Source organism: Scyliorhinus torazame, chromosome 5, assembly GCF_047496885.1.
Source record: "Scyliorhinus torazame isolate Kashiwa2021f chromosome 5, sScyTor2.1, whole genome shotgun sequence".
Classification (NCBI taxonomy): Eukaryota; Metazoa; Chordata; class Chondrichthyes; order Carcharhiniformes; family Scyliorhinidae; genus Scyliorhinus; species Scyliorhinus torazame.
The window spans coordinates 213076039-213095424 of record NC_092711.1 but is presented as its reverse complement, the minus strand read 5'-3'; the positions used below and the strand labels follow the sequence as shown (position 1 = coordinate 213095424).

The 19386-nt window shown below is 49.4% G+C and overlaps 1 protein-coding gene across 1 annotated transcript in view; it reads right to left on the bottom strand.

Moving 5' to 3' along the window:
- The window catches only part of LOC140420931 (sodium- and chloride-dependent neutral and basic amino acid transporter B(0+)-like), a 57677-nt gene that overhangs the window by 25326 nt on the left and 12965 nt on the right, over window positions 1-19386 (bottom strand). Inside the window, exons 5-7 of the mRNA XM_072505093.1 lie at window positions 15267-15405; window positions 4765-4897; window positions 274-414 (exon numbers count right to left, since the gene is read on the bottom strand). Coding sequence (XP_072361194.1) covers window positions 274-414; window positions 4765-4897; window positions 15267-15405 — 413 coding nt within the window. The remainder of the gene's footprint in view (window positions 1-273; window positions 415-4764; window positions 4898-15266; window positions 15406-19386) is intronic.

The window sequence follows — 19386 nt, the reverse complement described above, 5'->3', positions numbered from 1 at the left end:
TGCTTTCTTATTCCATTCTATCTGCAAACATCTAAATGTTAAATAGCATAAATTAAAATAATTAACTTTTATTGCTAGGTTTCAGTTGTAACTTCCTTCTCCCTCCATCTACTGCAATGACTGAAATTAGTTTCCCCTCAGGTTAACAATGCAAAACAACACAGCTTTTACCTTGAATTTGCCATAAACGAGAAATATAAATAAAAGTGAAACGTGAAACAAATTGACTGAAGGATACAGTTGGAATTCTATGGATTATCCTGGTGTTTTTACCTCAGAATCTCTCAATTTAGTGATGTTTGACTGGCTTCCAATGTAATATTCAATTCCTTTATAAGCTCCCTCCAGAGTAGCACCTCGGATTAGAAGTATGATGAGAACCAAATAAGGGAATGTCGCAGTGAAATAAACCACCTGAAATGGAGAGTAAATTGTTAGATTTTCCTGCATTACTGATACAACATTAACTGAATCCAACTGAATGACAAACTAATAAAGCAGAGAATCAACCATAAATAATTGGAGGAATAATAACTGTTCTGAAGGCACAGTTAACATTGAATTAGATACTTAAGTTGAATTTAAATAGCATGATATTTGGCTGGATCTTGCTGTAAAAATGACGGGCGGGTTTCTCTGTCCCGCCAGCCACGTTTTCCGGTGCGACGCACCCCCGCCGGCTGCGGGATCCTCCATTCCGGCAGCTGGCCAATACGGTTTCCCAATGTGGCTTCCCACGCCATCGGGAAACCCGCGGACGAGGGTGCGCTACCGGCAAAGCGGAGGATCCTGCCGACGGAGAATCCCGCAGTATATGTTAATGACAGACACTGTTATATGTGTGCAAATCAAACAGAAAATTCCAGGATAAATATAGAAACGTAATAACTGGGAGCATGAGAAGGTCATTCAGCCCTTCGAGCCTGCTCTGCCATCCAATGCGGTCATGGCTCATCCTATATCTCAATGTCATATTCCCATGTTCTACCCATAGCCCTTGATGCCACTAAAATCTAAAACATTGTCTGTCTCTTTATTGAATATATTCAGTGACTTGACCTCCACAGCCTTCTGTGCTAGTGAATTCTAAGAGTTCACTACCCTTCGAGTGATGAAATGTTTGTTAATCTCAATCCTAAATGGTCTACCCCGTATACTGAGACTGTGACCCTTGATTCTAGACTCCACAAACAGGGAAAACTTCCTCCCTGCATCCAGCCTGCCCAGCCTTGTTAGAATTTTATATGTTTCAATGAGATCTCTCATCCTTCTAAATGCAAGTGAGTCCAGGCCCCGTCGAACGAACCTCTCCTCTTAGGACAGTTCCCCCCCAACTCCATTAGCAACCTAGTCAACCCCCGCTACACTCCCTCTATTGCAAGTATATCTTTTCTTAGGTGGGGAGATCAAAACTGCATGCAGTACTCTAGGTGTGGTCTCACCAAGGCCCTGCATAATTGCAGTAAGATAACCCTCCTTCTGAACAAATCCTCTTGCAATGAAGGCCAACATATAATCTGCCTTCTTAATTGCTTGTCGCACCTCCTTCTCCACTTTCATTGACTGGTGTACAATCGACTGGTTCGGGCAGCACGGTAGCACAAGTGGATAGCACTGTGGCTGCACAGCACCAGGGTCCCAGGTTCGATACCCCGCTGGGTCACTGTCTGTGCGGAGTTTGCACGTTCTTCCCATCACTGCGTGGGTTTCCTCCAGGCGCTCTGGTTTCCTCCACAGTCCAAAGATGTGCAGGTTAGGTGGATTGGGCATGATAAATTGCCCTTAGTGACCAAAAAATGTTTGGAGGCGTTATTGGGTTACGGGGATAGGGTGGGAGTGAGGGCTTAAATGGGTCGGTGCAGACTCGATGGGTCGAATGGCCTCCTTCTGTACTGTATGTTCTAATACATAGATCCCTATGTATATCCACACTTCTCATTATATCACCATTTAATTAACACTCTTCCCTGGGGTGGGGCTCCTTTGGCTGATCTTCCCATTTGCAGCCTTTAAAACCAGAGCCACTCAGTATGTAAAAGCTAAAGCTTTCCCATCATAAAGTCAAAATATGCTCATCTGTACCTCAATGCCATTTAAACAGTCACTCATTATCTCATAAATACATGTTGCTCATAATAAAGTGAAAGTGTTTTTATCTGTGTGTTTAAGTATGTGTTCAATTCTTCTGCTGTTTCTTTGTTCCCCATTATAATTTCCCAGGCTTCTGACTGTAAGGACATTTGTCTTTACTAATCTTTTTCTCTTCAAATATTTACAGGAGCCTTACAGTCAGTTTCTATGTTCCCTACAATTTTACTCTCATACTCTATTTTCCCTCTCTTGATCAAATTGTTGGATCCCAGGTTGGATTGGTTGTGTCCCAAGTCTCCGAGGGCGTCGGCGATGGCTGGGGTTTAAGGAGCAGGTGGGCAGGGTGGATCCGCACTACAAAATAGAATTCAATCCGAGGATAAGATAGGGGAGGATAAAGTTTCAAACATATATGGGGTGTTACATAGATATATAGATGATAGGAGGAGGCCTTTTGGCCCTTCGAACCTGCTCCGACATTCAACACGATCATGGCTGATCATCCAACTCAATAGCCTAATCCTGCTTTCTCTCCATAGCCTTTGATCCCATTCTCCCCAAGTACTCAACGCAGCCGCCTCTTGAATATGGTCAAAGTTTTAGTACCAACTACTTCCTGTGGTAATGAATTCCACAGGCTCACCATTCTTTGTGTGAAGAAGTGTCTCCTTATCTCTGTCTGAAATGGTTTACCCTGAATCCTCAGGCTGTGACCCCTGGTTCTGGACACACCCATCATTGGTAACATCTTCCCTGCATCTACCCTGTCTAGTCCTGTGAGAATTTTATAAGTCTGTATAAGATCCCCCCTCATTCTTCTGAACTCCAGTCTAAAGTGGTTATGGTAGGGTTAGGGTTAGTGTTAGGGTTAGTCACATGGCGGTCTCTAGGATGAGTCGGTTCTTTCCCAGAGTAGAGGGTAGATGTGGCAGGTGTGCAGGAGGGTGCCAGTGAACCATATCCACATGTTCTGGGCATGTCCGAAGGTGAAGGGGTTTTGGAAAACTTTCACAGAAACAATGTCAAAGATTCTAGTGGTAAAGGTGGCTCCAAGCCTGTGGGTGGCAATATTTGGAGTTTTGGAGGATCTGGGAGGGCAGGTGGGAAGAGAGCCTGATGTGTTGGCCCTTGCCTCCCTGATATCCCGGAGGCGGATATTGCTTGAGTGACGGGACGCGGAGCCATCTAAAGCGGGGTTTGGGTGAGCGACCTGGCGGAGTTTCTGCACCTAGAGAAAATCGTCAGGGGTCACTCACCCCTCCTCCCCCTCCAGTCAGCCATCAGGTCCATAGTGCAATATTCCCACCACAATTCCTGGGTCCAGGCCAACCTTAGATGGCCAACAGCCCCACCCCTCGGGTGAGACAAAGAAAAGCCCCTGGTCACTGTTAGTACGACCCTCCCCCCATCCTTCCAGGCCCACAGACCGTCTGCCGCCATTTCCTGCCCTGTCCCTCATCACACAAGTAAACAGCAAGGCCTATTGCGCCCTGCCCAACTTGGCCCATCAGACCACAGCTTCTCCCCCCACTCCATTCCCGTTTGCTAGCCACCCATCCCTCCCTCGCTAGCAAAGTGGTCCCTACCCATGGTTCCCCTCCAATGTCCCCACAAGCAACAGCTATCACTTCCCTTCTCCCACCACTGTGTCCAAGTCCCCGCCAAATCAAAACTCCTCCCTCCCCTCCAAATATGCTGTAACAGTCCCCTTTTTATTATCGCTCCCCACTCCCGCAACAGAGCAGAAATACCACAACAGAACACACAGCAGCATTCGTACTAATAATAAACACCCCTCCTTCATACACAGATTCCCACGTAATCCTCCCCCACAGTCCCAACTTCTTCTCCCTGATGAAGGTCTCTGCCTCCTCCGGTCTGTCGAAGAACTGAGCGAGTCTCCGCTAGCGGGAGCACTTAATCTGCAGAATGGAGAATCCAACCACTATGTGGGTGGATTGTGATGAGAATCACGCCGGGGCAGCTGGCGGAATTCCCACCGGTTTCCGGCCCGAAATTAGGGAAAATCGCCCACTTTATCTTATAATTAAGCACCTTTGTAACAATGTGACAATTTGTTAATCCAGTGCCAGTGAACCTCTCTGACCCAATTTAAACTATGGAGTCTTTCCCTTGGTAATAAATTGTTCTCAGAAATTAGAAAATGTAATTTCTTTATTTGTCTTAGTTTCTTACTTTTCCTTTCTTCTTTTTGTCTCAATACAGTCTTTCTTTCCCTCTCTTTATTTGTTTCTTTATCTGATTTGATTGTAATTGACTGTAATCCAGTCTCCATTTTAGTTAACCCCTAGATGCTTTCTCAATCCTTAAATCTTATTGGTTCCAGAGACGCACTGCCGACCCCAAAATTTGCAAAGATGTCCCATTGCCTTTGGAATGCTGTTACCAGCTCACATTTCCCACAAGTTATGGCACAAAATTGCGTTCAAGGCTTAGGGTGCATTAAAATATTGAATCAGCTGTTGTTCCGTCACTCAGGAGAAAAATCTTCACATTCCATTCAGGCCTCCAGGGCTCATGAATTATGGATCTCCCCACTCCCAGTCACTGTTAACATCGCCAATGTGATAAACCTGGCAATTTGGGTTTAACTATTACAGAGATTATTATTTTGTCATTAGGTTTGACTCCAATCATCGCCAATTATGTTACCTTTCCTGAAGATTTGATTCCTTTAGATAACGCAATGCCAACTATTATCCAGGCCAGAAGCAGGCTGAGAGCCAAATACCAGACAACGTCCCCAGTCTCACCGATTGAGTTTGTACGCCGCAAAGCCACGTGACTAAATAAAATTTTAAAAAACATCTCATGTCAGGATACTGTTCATTGCACAAAGTTCGGGTTTTTGACAATTATACATGATCTGAAAGATTATGGGCCCAATTTAACCACTGCGTTGTGGCCGGTGCAGAAGTGGGCCACCGGTTAAACAGTGGGAAAAGCCAAAATCGGGATTTGTGCCGGGTGCAAATTAGTTTGCCATCTGTCATGAGAATGTCACTTTAAGAAATGTTTGGCTGCTCATGTGGGTGGAGCTGAGCTCTAGCTCTGTTTTTTAGTTTCACTTTGAGAAAAGCTTGGGTGTGTCTGTGTCTTTTTGGTTTCGTTTTCAGTGTGGGAGCTGAAGCCAGACAAAGCAGGTGTACTGCTGTTCTCTCTGCCATAAAAAGACTATCTCTTGATCATTTAGTGAATTCAGAATTATAAATGTTCTCAGTATTGAATGTAAACCTGATGTGCTTTTGTTAAAAGGGGTTTCTTTTGTCTTCTGGATGTTGTTTGGGAAGTTATTAAGGATTACTTAGTGTTATATACTTTGGGGTTATATTTGAATTGATGGTTGCTAAGATGTTCATTGTATGTTCTGAAAAGGTTAACTTGAGTTCATGGAATAAATATGGTTTTGCTTTCAAAAATACTTTTCCATTTCCACACCTGTAGAGTGGGCCGTGTGCTCCCCATATCACAATCTATTAAAAGTTGTGGGTCAGGTGAACTCCATGATACACTTTGGGGTTCTCTACACCCTGGCCCATAACACATCTAAATGGCCTTCTCCCGATGGCGAGTTCTGGAGCTCGCCCAAATATAGCGAGCATATCATTAATCCCAATTTGCATTAATTTCCATCTCATTAGTGGGATAGAAGTCGAATGTAACGGCCTCCCAGGATTTAACCTGCTCTGCAGCGAAAATCACACAGGCGTTGTTTAGTATACCTTTTGAAACATGTGAAGCTGGAGCAATGGCTGCTGAGGGGAACTGAGGAGGTGAGGAGCTATTTCCATTTTTTTCGGGCATGCAGCCCAAGGGCACTGGAATTGCTGCCCCAATACTCGAGGGGGCTGTGGGGAATCCCTCGGGGGGTTTAGGCTTGGTTGTGGAACTGAAGCTTTCCAGGTCGGGGATCGCTCCTGGGGGAGAGGGTGGGGACTTTCGTCTGTGAGGCCTTCAAGCCATCTTTAAATATTATGGATACCCATAACATGGGCAACTACAGCTGCTGCCTGTCTGTCTACCAAACACTTCCAGGACAGAGCCTGTTCTTGGTTATATGCTGAAGGTCACTTCAACTCACTTGGTCTGTGAGCAGCCTCTAGCTTCACAGCTGAAGGCTATTGCTAATAAGGAATTGGCCTTGTTAGTTGTGAGAGCACTTCCCGGCTGCAGGTTCTGTTTGCTGCTTGCTCCTACTGGTGGCTGCAGATTCCTGGAGTTTGCTGTAGCCGAGAGTTAGTTTGCTTGCTGCTGATTCCCTTCCTTCACTGCGATTGCTGCTTAGGGGAGAGGAAAGGAAAAGGGAAAGAGAGGGGCAAGTCTACAGGTGAGGCCCTGGGACTGGGCTTAGCCTGGGACTGGATTTGAGAACTGTCTGATTGTGCCTGCTGACTGCAACGCTAAGGGAGGAGGCAGAAGCTGGGACTGCAAATTACAATCTACAGAGGCATAGGGCCTGCAGACTGGAGGCTTCCCTGCCTACAGAAAGAGAATGAGGCAGGAGGGCTGGGACTCCAGCAACACCACGAGAAGAATTTATTTCTCAGGGCCCTTCCTGGGCTGAAGACCCTGCCTGGAGTGTACATGACCTTGGGTGAGAACAAGACTTGGAGGACTGGGCTGTGTTTGCTGGGCCCCTCCCAGGCTGAAGAGTTCGGGTCCCTATCCTCTCACCCTCCAACTGCACAGGCGTTTCTGTTCCACTGGCACCAGCCCACTCATGGTGCCCTATCCTCCTGTGCCCCTTCCTCCTCCTGCTCCCTTTACATTCCTCTCTCCCTCTTCCCATTCCACAGCTCCTCCATTCACCTTTCCCGTGGGGGAGCACTTAGAACATAGAACATAGAACATTACAGCGCAGTACAGGCCCTTCGGCCCTCGATGTTGCGCCGACCTGTGAAACCACTCTAAAGCCCATCTGCACTATTCCCTTATCATCCATATGTCTATCCAATGACCATTTGAATGACCTTAGTGTTGGCGAGTCCACTACTGTTGCAGGCAGGGCATTCCACGCCCTTACTACTCTCTGAGTAAAGAACCTACCTCTGACATCTGTCTTATATCTATCTCCCCTCAATTTAAAGATATGTCCCCTCGTGCTAGACATCACCATCCGAGGAAGAAGGCTCTCACTGTCCACCCTATCCAATCCTCTGATCATCTTGTATGCCTCAATTAAATCACCTTTGGGTTATGTGCAGCGATTGCCCTGATGACATCGCCATCTAAGCCGGCAGGGGGCTCTCCAAGACCACCTATGCGGGGTGGCAGCTTCCAAGCCCACCACCGCTCTTGTGGCCCATCACCCTTCTGGCTGTTCACCAGACAGCTAGGAGTCAAGTGTTATACCCACCCATCGATATCCAGTGAGCCGTGTGTATGTGCAAGGTTGAGCTCGTCGGCTCCTCGGCCATTGTGGCCGTCTCCCGGATGTTATGGGAGGGCTGTGTTTTTCCACTGGACTTACTCTTGTCCGGGCACCTTTACTCCCTTGGTGTGAAGCTATTCCTACACCTCCTCCTGAAGAGGCTGCCGGGACTGACTCCAAGCAGGCCGGGCATCAGGGTGGCCCTTTCGGCTTACGCTGATGATGTGCTCCTCTTGTTCACAGACTCCTTGGACCTGCAGAGCATGCGAGAGTGCCAGGATGTCTACTCTGCCGTGTCCTCTGCCAGGATCAACTGGGCCAAGTGTTCTGGACTCCTGGTACCCGGTCCGTGGCAGATGGAGTCCCTCCCGAGGGCTGACCAGGATCGGGGATGTGCTGGGTGGCAGAGGAATGGGCTGGATAACACCCCACGAGTTGGCTCATCACGCAGGGGCGAGTGTCCGGCACGCGGCCGATGCCATCCGAGACCTCAAAATGGTCCTGCTCGGACCCGGCGGCTCTCGCAGTCTTGAGGCGGCACAGGTGAGCGGACCCCTGCTCGGGCGGAAGTCTACATTGGCCCTGAACCCTCCCTTGGGAACCTGGTGCCCCACAATCCTAGCCGCCTGGCGGAAATACCCTCTGTGCCTATTCGCACTGCGCGGAGGGGTTTCCTGTACGGGCTGCTGCTTCACACCCCTCAGCTTCTTGCCCTCGGCCGTCGCCTGGAGGTGGTGGGGGTCCCCACTGGGGGGGTCCCTCTAATGAGGTGTCCTCCTCAATCTTGGGGACCTGGGATGGAGGGTGATGCATGCAGCAGTCCCATGCAATCACCTTTTGCACCGGTTCACGGGCTTCCCTGGTGCCCTCCCGTTTTGCGTCTCATGGAGTCGCCGTGTGTACGTTGACTGATTTAGGCTGTGCCTCATCTTCAGTATTTTAAGTAATCTTTCTTTGAAATTTTCCTTGCACTTCTACCCCACGCTCCTCACATACAAGCACTCGGTGCAGAGAGGGACGGGCAAGGGAGAGGGCCTCCCCATGAACCTGCTCCTGGGCCTGGCACAACTCGCCATTAACAGATCCAGTCAGCGGGCGACCGAGGAGGTCGTCCGGCCGGACTGTGTGCCCTTCCTCTGCAGCTATCTTTGCGCCGGGTGTCCCTGGAGAGGGAGCTTGCGGCATCCATGGGCACCATCGCAGCTTTCACGCTCAGTGGGCACCAGGATTGCTTTCTCAACCCTCTTGACCACATTGTGATTTGATGTGTGTAAGTGTCCGCTGATCTTTGCTCTGTTTGGGCAGTGCCCCTATCAGGATTTAATTTGTCCCTGAATTTATTTGCTTTAGTTTAATTGTTTGACCTTGAAAGACTGCAGGTGATGTTTGCTGCTGCTAGGGTTGCTGACCCGCAGAAATTCACCGCATGCAAATGTGCCAGCGCGCAACCAAAGTGCATCCTGCCCATTTCCCGGCCCCACTGGCGTCTGATTCGCTGTAGTGGGGATTCACGTTCAAAGCCTGATAATCTGGAGCAGTGTTTAAAGAACCACACAGCGCAGACTGCCATTCCAGCCAAGAAAATAGCAGCGAGAAGATCAGCACCAAGGTTACCGGAGTCGGTCGGAGATTGACTGAATGCTGGACACCTTTGAGGAGAGGAGGGACATCCTCTTCCCCAGGGTGGGGCAGAGACTCAAGCATGTCATATGGAACAAGGCCTGGGATGAGGTGGCACAGGTTCTGAGGGCTGTCAGCCTCGTTAAGAGGACCACCACGCAATGCAGTAAGAAGATGAACGACCTCCTTAAAGCAGTTCGGGTGAGTAACCACCTCTATGTCCATGACATCCCTCCTGTCCTTCATTCCTCACATCTGCCCCAATCCCATAGAGACCAACAACACCCCACCTACCTGCATCTTCCTTACAACCCAGTCTCCACGAAACCCGAACACATGTATTGTCTTCTTTGGCCAGGAACCTCGCAGACATATGTCACCAGCTACAAAACCCACATAAAACATGCGTCCCGGTGTCTCACTATGTCCTTTCTGTGTCCTCAAGGATAAAGTGAACCATAAACACCAGGAGCACCAGACGACAGGAGGGGGGCACCCCAGATATTCGGATCCAAACCCACTCTGAGGAAAAAGCCCTGAAACTTGCTGGGAGGCCGAGGAGAGGGAAGTGGCTGCAATGGAGTACGGCATGCGCCAAACAAGTGAGAGTCCAATGCAACGCAGATGACCCTAAAGCAAATGAGTCAGCCATCTCCAACAGACTAGTCCTTCCCAAAATCTCACCCCATGGGCGTCATTCTCCGACCCCCCCACCGGGTCGGAGAATGGCCGTTGGCCGCCGTGAATCCCGCCCCCGCCGAAGTCTCCGGTACCGGAGATTGGGCGGGGGCGGGAATCGGGCCACGCTGGTTGGCGGGACCCCCCGCTCAATTCTCCGGCACGGATGGGCCGAAGTCCCGCCCAGAAATTGCCTATCCCGCTGGCGTAAATCAAAGCTGGTATTTACCGGTGGGACCAGGCGGCGTGGGCGGGCTCCGGGGTCCTGGGGGGGGCGCGGGACGATCTGACCCCGGGGGGTGCCCCCACGATGGCCTGGCCCGCGATCGGGGCCCACCGATCCGCGGGCGGGCCTGTGCCTTGGGGGCACTCTTTCCCTTCCGCCTCCGTCACGGCCTCCACCATGGCGGAGGCGGAAGAGACTCTCCCCACTGTGCATGCGCGGGAAACTGTCGGCGGCCGCTGACGCTCCCGCGCATGCGCCGCATTTCCGCGCCAGCTGGCGGGGCAACAAACGCCATTTCCGCCAGCTGGCGGGGCGGAAATCCCTCCGGCGCCGGCCTAGCCCCTCAATGTCGGGGCTCGGCCCCCAAAGGTGCGGAGCATTCCGCACCTTTGGGACGGCGCGATGCCCGTCTGATTGGCGCCAGTCGGCGGACATCGCGCCGTTGGGGGAGAATTTCGCCCCATGTCTTTTGTTTCACAGGATCATCTTCAGATGAGGCCAGGCCATCTGGGATTGCTGGGCCCCATCCACACCCTGGAGCACTACTCCGAGTAGATAGCAAGGGGGAAGGGCACGTATATTGTGAATCCTCATCATTATACACTTTTGCACCCCCAGTCTGATCTGCCTCGAAGCTCTGTCTCGCGGGTGTGAAGGATGGGCTGGGGCTAGGTGGGCCCACATGGTTACACCTTCACCGAAATGTGGCAAGCCGTGGGGGCAGCAGTGCGAGCCTGCCTTGTATGACAGCATCCCCAGTGAGTGAGCCCTAACCATTCACCATCTCCTGCTACCCCTCCAACATATTTGGGCCCTTGAGAAGGAATTGCCAGCACAAATGCAGGGATCATCATGCCGGACAGTGGTATGTTATCTTAGAGCCAAGAGTCAGACTTTGTCAAACAATGAGGAGTAGCAGAGCTCATCTCACAGCGAGCGGTCATTATCCTCCTCTGTCCCATGAACAAGACCCACTGATACTGCCAACTCAGGGCGAACACCCTATGGTGATGCTGGTATGACCCGCGGAGGGGGAAGTGAAGCTGTGGCAGTGGGACGCAGTGGAAGGCTAGGGGGAAGGTGGAGTGAAGGACTAAGAGAGAGGGAAGGGGTGGATGTACTTGGCAAGAAGGAAGTGGTGGATGGACTGATGGAGAGGGAAGGGGTGGATGGACTGATGGAGAAGGAAGGGTGGATGGACTGATGGAGAGGGAAGGGGTGGATGGTCTAAGGGAGAGGGAAAGGGTGGATGGACTAAGGGGAGAGGGAAGGGGTGGATGGTCTAAGGGAGAGGGAAAGGGTGGATGGACTAAGGGGAGAGGGAAGGGGTGGATGGTCTAAGGGAGAGGGAAAGGGTTCATGGACTAAGGGGAGAGGGAAGGGGTGGATGGTCTAAGGGAGAGGAAAAGGGTGGATGGACTAAGGGGAGAGGGAAGGGGTGGATGGTCTAAGGGAGAGGGAAAGGATAGATGGACTAAGCGGAGAGGGAAGGGGTGGATGGTCTAAGGGAGAGGGAAAGGGTGGATGGACTAAGGGGAGAGGGAAGGGGTGGATGGTCTCAGGGAGAGGGAAAGGGTGGATGGACTAAGGGGAGAGGGAAGGGGTGGATGGTCTCAGGGAGAGGGAAAGGGTGGGTGGACTAAGGGGAGAGTGAAGGGGTGGATGGTCTGAGGGAGAGGGAAAGGATGGATGGACTAAGCGGAGAGGGAAGGGGTGGATGGTCTAAGGGAGAGGAAAAGGGTGGATGGACTAAGGGGAGAGGGAAGGGGTGGATGTTCTCAGGGAGAGGGACAGGGTGGATGGACTAAGCGGAGAGGGAAGGGGTGGATGGTCTCAGGGAGAGGGAAGGGGTGGATGGTCTCAGGGAGAGGGAAGGGGTGGATGGTCTCAGGGAGAGGGAAGGGGTGGATGGACTAAGGGGAGAGGGAAGGGGTGGATGGACTAAGGGGAGAGGGAAGGGGTGGATGGTCTCAGGGAGAGGGAAAGGGTGGATGGACTAAGCGGAGAGGGAAGGGGTGGATGGTCTCAGGGAGAGGGAAGGGGTGGATGGACTAAGGGGAGAGGGAAGGGGTGGATGGTCTCAGGGAGAGGGAAAGGGTGGATGGACTAAGGGGAGAGGGAAGGGGTGGATGGACTAAGGGGAGAGGGAAGGGGTGGATGGTCTCAGGGAGAGGGAAGGGGTGGATGGTCTAAGGGAGAGGGAAAGGGTTCATGGACTAAGGGGAGAGGGAAGGGGTGGATGGTCTCAGGGAGAGGGAAAGGGTGGATGGACTAAGCGGAGAGGGAAGGGGTGGATGGTCTCAGGGAGAGGAAAAGGGTGGATGGACTAAGGGGAGAGGGAAGGGGTGGATGGACTAAGGGGAGAGGGAAGGGGTGGATGGTCTAAGGGGAGAGTGAAGGGGTGGATGGTCTGAGGGAGAGGGAAAGGATGGATGGACTAAGCGGAGAGGGAAAGGGTGGATGGACTAAGGGAGAGGGAAGGGGTGGATGGTCTGAGGGAGAGGGAAAGGATGGATGGACTAAGGGGAGAGGGAAAGGGTGGATGGACTAAGGGAGAGGGAAGGGGTGGATGGTCTCAGGGAGAGGGAAGGGGTGGATGGTCTCAGGGAGAGGGAAAGGGTGGATGGACTAAGCGGAGAGGGAAGGGGTGGATGGTCTCAGGGAGAGGGAAGGGGTGGATGGTCTCAGGGAGAGGGAAGGGGTGGATGGACTAAGGGGAGAGGGAAAGGGTGGATGGTCTCAGGGAGAGGGAAAGGGTGGATGGACTAAGGGGAGAGGGAAGGGGTGGATGGTCTAAGGGAGAGGGAAAGGGTGGATGGACTAAGGGGAGAGGGAAGGGGTGGATGGACTAAGGGGAGAGGGAAGGGGTGGATGGTCTAAGGGAGAGGGAAAGGATGGATGGTCTAAGGGAGAGGGAAAGGGTTCATGGACTAAGGGGAGAGGGAAGGGGTGGATGGACTAAGGGGAGAGGGAAGGGGTGGATGGTCTCAGGGAGAGGGAAGGGGTGGATGGTCTAAGGGAGAGGGAAAGGGTGGATGGACTAAGGGGAGAGGGAAGGGGTGGATGGACTAAGGGGAGAGGGAAGGGGTGGATGGTCTCAGGGAGAGGGAAGGGGTGGATGGTCTAAGGGAGAGGGAAAGGGTTCATGGACTAAGGGGAGAGGGAAGGGGTGGATGGACTAAGGGGAGAGGGAAGGGGTGGATGGTCTAAGGGAGAGGGAAGGGGTGGATGGTCTGAGGGAGAGGGAAAGGATGGATGGACTAAGCGGAGAGGGAAAGGGTGGATGGACTAAGGGAGAGGGAAGGGGTGGATGGTCTCAGGGAGAGGGAAAGGGTGGATGGACTAAGGGGAGAGGGAAGGGGTGGATGGACTAAGGGGAGAGGGAAGGGGTGGATGGTCTCAGGGAGAGGGAAAGGGTGGATGGACTAAGGGGAGAGGGAAGGGGTGGATGGACTAAGGGGAGAGGGAAGGGGTGGATGGTCTCAGGGAGAGGGAAAGGGTGGATGGACTAAGGGGAGAGGGAAGGGGTGGATGGTCTCAGGGAGAGGGAAAGGGTGGATGGACTAAGGGGAGAGGGAAGGGGTGGATGGTCTCAGGGAGAGGGAAAGGGTGGATGGACTAAGGGGAGAGGGAAGGGGTGGATGGTCTCAGGGAGAGGGAAAGGGTGGATGGACTAAGGGGAGAGGGAAGGGGTGGATGGTCTAAGGGAGAGGGAAAGGGTGGATGGTCTAAGGGAGAGGGAAGGGGTGGATGGTCTAAGGGAGAGGGAAGGGTTTGGAGTCTCTGGGGAAAGTGGATTTTGTGTGGGTTGAAGCAGGGTTGAAGAAGGGGGAAAGGAGGTGGGACAGGGTGTCAGAGCTGCCACTGGGCTGGCCTCATTGGCAAATTGAGAGAGAATGAGGTTCCATGTGCGGCGGTCTACCTATACATTGGGTAGTCTGCCGTGCCAGAGCAGTGGGACGCAGTGAAAGGCTAGGGGGAAGGTGACGTGAAGGACTAAGGGAGAGGGAAGGGGTGCTAGAGCCTTTCTGGAAAGCATCATCATCCACTTTGTCAGCTGAAGCTTGTCATTCTTCCTCCTCGTTCAGCATGTCACCCCGCTGCTGCGCAATGTTATGACATACGTGGCAGGCCATCAAGATGCTCGAGACCCTCTGGGGGCTATATTGGAACACCCCACCAGAGCGAACCAGGAATTGGAAGCGCACCGCACGATGTTATCCCGGTTGCTGTGTGAGCGTCGGCATAACGGTTCTCCGCCCGATCCGGGACCTCTGCACAAGCATAATTAGCCATGAGTTCGGAGGGGAAGCCTTGCAACCCTAATCCCCTGCTCTCCTCATCCCCTGTTTCCTCTGCTACGTCACTGCGCCTCTGAAGGGTGCACTTAGTAGTGCCTCTGGTGGACCGGCGATTGAGATTGGCCACGCCCATCCCCTTCATGATATTGCTGGGTATGAGGGTTTCCAGATTACCAGAAGACCTCAGAGCATTTGCAAGTACTGTCTCAACAGCTAGGATCTTGTAAGTTGCAGCTAGGGGGTGGTTTAAATAGTTTTATGCAGCAATTAAGGTCTCAGCCTGATCCCGAGAGGGACGCCCCGAGTCCATGCACCTGCCACCAAGTCGTTCCCTGAGGTCCAGGCACACACCGCCTCCCAGCAAGCTGGAAAAGTTTGTTTATCTCGTTGCTCCTCCTCAGTGTCCATGGCGCTTGGGCCCTGCTTGTAAATACTTGCACCAATTCACGCCCACGTGACTCCCGGCTGAGAGGGCTGGAGGATCACAGGTGGAGGGGATTCGGACTTCCAGCCCACTAATCATATTGAAATGCATGCAAAACATGGTTTGCATGGTGCCGCCGGCGTGGAGCGTGTAGCTTGCAGCTGCTGGGGTCCAGAGCATCAGGACGCTGCAGGAACCTTCCGGTCTGAAGAACAACACATTTGCTCTTATATATCTTTGGTTCCAATATGGACTATGACCTCTGGTTATTTCCATTCTAGTCACAGAATATCCTGCATCTGGTCAGTGATATGCTTTCTCCTGTCACTATGGAGGCAATATGCCATTTGGGAATCACAGTTAGTGATATGCCTGTCTCTGCCCCAAAACTATCAAATTCCCTGTGACTGCTGCATTTTTACTCTTTCTTTTCACTCATTAAATGACACATTCATTCAATTAACATTCCCAAGAGGAAGCTGCGAGTAAAGCTCTTCATACTATAAGTGTAGCTAACTGCAGCAATTTACTTACTCCCAGTATTGCTCACTTGGGCCCAGGTGAGGAAAAGTGATTTCCGATCCATTTGGACAAGTTTCATTGTTTACATGCAGCCATGTTGTATTCACAATTTCAAAGTATCCATTATCCAGAGTGAGATTGCAGAGTGGATCTAGAAAATGGGGAATTTGAAACACAGAAAGATTTGCATTTATATAATGGCTGGTATCCCAGAGTGCTCTCCAATTAAGTACCTTTGGAGTTTGGTCACTGTTGTGATGTAGGACACGACTGCCAATTTGTGCACTGGAAGATTCCAGAAGCAGGTTCCAGCAATATGATAATCAGTTTTATTAGTGATGTTGTTTCGTGAAAATACTGGTCAAGGGAGCAGGAAATAGTGTTTTTCTTTGAAATAGTGTCATGGAGTCTTTAATAACAACCTGAAGGATCTCATTTTCGTGTTTTACCTAAAAGTAAATGCTCCTTTTACAATCCAGCTGTTATAACCTGCCTGCTTACCATTGGCTGGGGACTAATGACAATCCCACAATCCTGTGGGAGTATGAGCTTCCTCAATGAGGGGGGGGGGGCAGAGAAATCATTAGCAGACTCCCTGTATAAATAAAGCTGACCAGTTTGGAACCAGTAGGAAGGAGTGAGCAGCAAGCGAAGTTGCTGCTGCTGTATATATATATATATATATATATATATATATATGTGTTATTGTAAATAAATGTTATTTCTTTGTATCCTTAAACTCGTGCTGGATTCTTCGTGGCCCTCACAAAACCAGCACTCCCTCTGCACTGCGCTGAAGTGTCCGCCTTAATTATGAGCTCATGACTTTACAGTGAGACTGGAATCAAGACCGTAAAACTGAGCATGTTGCCACAGGTAGCAGTATTTAGAGGTACCTTGTAATCGGCTGTCTTTTATCATCATACAATCAAGTCTGAGATCAGCTTTGACTGAGAAAATCAAATCTATTTTATTCCATGGGATTTTTGGTCGCATTGTGATACTGTTTGCAGTTCAGCTTACACTGATTATTATTTTGCTGTGACTGATTCTATAACCTTTTAAACCAGGATTTTGATTCTAATTAAACTTTATGAAACCGTCAGCTTTGTCATAATAAACAGAAAACAGGTAAAATTCAGAAGTAATTTGTAAATTAATTTTGTCAGCCAACTGATTTGTGAAGCCATCAGCTTTGTTTTAATAAACAAAAAGCAGATAAAATTCAGAAGTATTTTGTCAAGATAATTTTTGGCAGGCAAACTATACTTTTATTCTTTCACGGGATGTGGGTGTTGCTGGCTAGGCAAGCATTTACCTCCCATCCCTAATTATCGTTGAGAAGTTGGCGGTGAGCTTTCCTTCTTGAACCGACACAATCCATATTGAGTAGGTACACCCACAGTGCTGTTAGGGAGGGCATTCCAACATTTTGACCTAGAAACAGTGAAGGAATGGTGATATATTTCCAAATCAGAATGGTGAGTGGCTTGGAGGCAAACTTGCAGGAGGTGGTATTCCCATGCATCTGCTCCCCTTGTCCTTCTAGGTATAGAGGTGACAGGTTTGGAAGGCGTTATCAAGGAGCCTTGTTAACTCACTGCAGTTTTGTACATGGTGCACACTGCTGTCATAGTGCACCAACCAATTGTGGAGGGGGTGAGTGTTGAAATTGCTGGATAGGGTGTCATTCAAGCAGACTGTTTTATCCTGGATGATGTTGACCTGATGTTATTGGAGCTGTGACCAACCTGGTAAATGGGGAGTATTTCATTCTACTCCTGATTTGTGCCTTGTGGATAGTGGACAGGCTTTGGGAAGTCAGGAGGTGAATTATTTGTTGCAGAATTTCTAGCCTCTGATCTGCTCTTGTAGCCACAATATTTATATGACTGCTCCAGTTTAGATTTGGGTCAAATTAAACCCCAGGATGTTGATAGTGGGTGATTCAGCGATATAATGCCATTGAATGCCATGGGAAGATGGTTGGATTATCTCTTATTGGAGATGGTCATTGCCTGGCACTTGTGTGGCATGAATGTTACTTGCTACTTATCAATCCAAGCCTGATTATTGTCAAAGGTCTTGTTGCATATGTAGCCACAGTATTTATCTGACAGATCCCATTCAGTTTCTGGTCAACAGTAACTCCCAGTATGTTGATAATGGGCGGATTGTTGTTTTAGACCATTGCACGTGAATACAACACTAAGTAATTCTTAATGACTTCCCAAACAACATCCAGAAGACAAAAGAACCACCTTTTAACAAAAGCACATCAGGTTTATATTCACTACTGAAAACATTTATAATTCTGAATTCACCAAATGATCAAGAGATAGTCTTTTCATGGCAGAGAGATCAACAGTACACCTGCTTTCTCTGGCTCCCACACTGAAAAATGAAACAAAAAAACCTCACCCTGCAGCCAACAACCTAAAATGAAAGTAAAAAAGCTGACAGACAGCCCAGCTCCACCAACACTCTGACATCACTGATAAACACCCATTTCTTAAAGGTACATTTCCCAAACACCCATTTCTCAAAGGTACTCTCACATGACACCACTAACATTTGCCACTGAGGTGTGTATCAAGCACCCAACTGTAAGACTATGGTCAATGCCCCTGCAATTCCATTCTCAATTCCTTCAATACGTATAGATGCATCACATCTGGTCCTGGTGCATTGTCAACTTTCAGTACTGATAGTCTATTCAACACTTGCTCCTTATCAATTTTGAACACTTCTAGGGACAGTATTTCCTTGTCTGTTACCATGTCTTGGGTAGCATTTACCTCCTTGGTAAAGAGGGATGCAAAGTATTTGGTTAATTCCTCAGCCATGCCACCTGCCTCCATGAATAAATTCCCTTTTAGGTCCCTAATCGGCTCTACTCATCCTGTTTATCTGCCTCTAAGAGACTTTGGGATTCCCCGTTATGTTGGTTTCCAGTCTTTTCTCATAGTGCCCTTTCGATTCTCTAATTTGCTTTTTCTCCTTCTCCCCACACTTTTTCTTCCTTATGTTATTTTCCATCTCCTTTTCATCCAGGGGCCTCCGGATCTGTTTGCCCTACTTTTCCCTTTTAAGGGAATATACCTTGACTGTGTTCAGATCATTTCTGCTTTGAAGTTAGCCCATTGTTTTTCCTGCCAACCTTTTTGTTCCAGTTTATCCAGCTGAGCTCCGTCTTGCCCTGTTCAAGTCAGCTGTCCCGCAGTTAATTATTTTTACTCTGAATTCCCTATTTTCTTTTTCTATCATCATTTTAAACCTTACAGTACAATGATCGCTGTCTCCTAAAAGGTCCCCCCAAATATTCTTCTGTGTGCAATTCATGAAACACACTTGTGGTTAGGTTGAAGTGGTGTGAGGAACGAATAGTTTAATGTAGAGTACAGAAAGAAATGAAATAGGTTTCTCTGCACTCAGTAGCTTAACCAATTAGTTTCTTAAAAGTATAAGTGGTTGTTCTGTTCTACATTGTAATTCTGTATACCAGGAGTCAACTGGGCATACTTGGTGCCCCAGTGTTAATGACAGAGAATATGACTGATGATGCACTTTCAACATTAGCAAACCATTTCAACATGGCAGCACTTGCTTGAATGGTCTTCAGAAGCAGACAACAGCCAATATGCTAATCCTGCAGAACTGGGGTCACACTTCACAGTCCCAGTCAGCATGGTAAGGTCAGATATCAGCCATAGTCCCATTCTGCACATTAAAAGTCAGATATCACCCCAAGTCTATCCGTTCAATGCTATTGTACTCGAAAAAGGGCAATCCACAATTCCAAAATTACGCAATTTTCAGATAGTAATTATAGAAGATTATCTACATGGTGTGAGTCACAGGGAGTGCTAAGGGGACTATAAATAGAGCACTATTCATCTATGTATCAGGTTGGATGAATTTCTATTTATTTCAACATTTTTGTGAGGCAGGAAGAAGGAGGAGAGATAATGTTTAGAGAGGGGAGTGAGGTGGAGATGCCTTGGCTGAGAAAGCTGTTGGAGATGATTATCTGGGTGAAATTGGGAGATATTAAAATCCAATTGTTGAGTTTTCAAAAATTAATTTGTGGGATGTGGGCATCGCTAGCTAGGCCAATATTCATTGCCCTTCC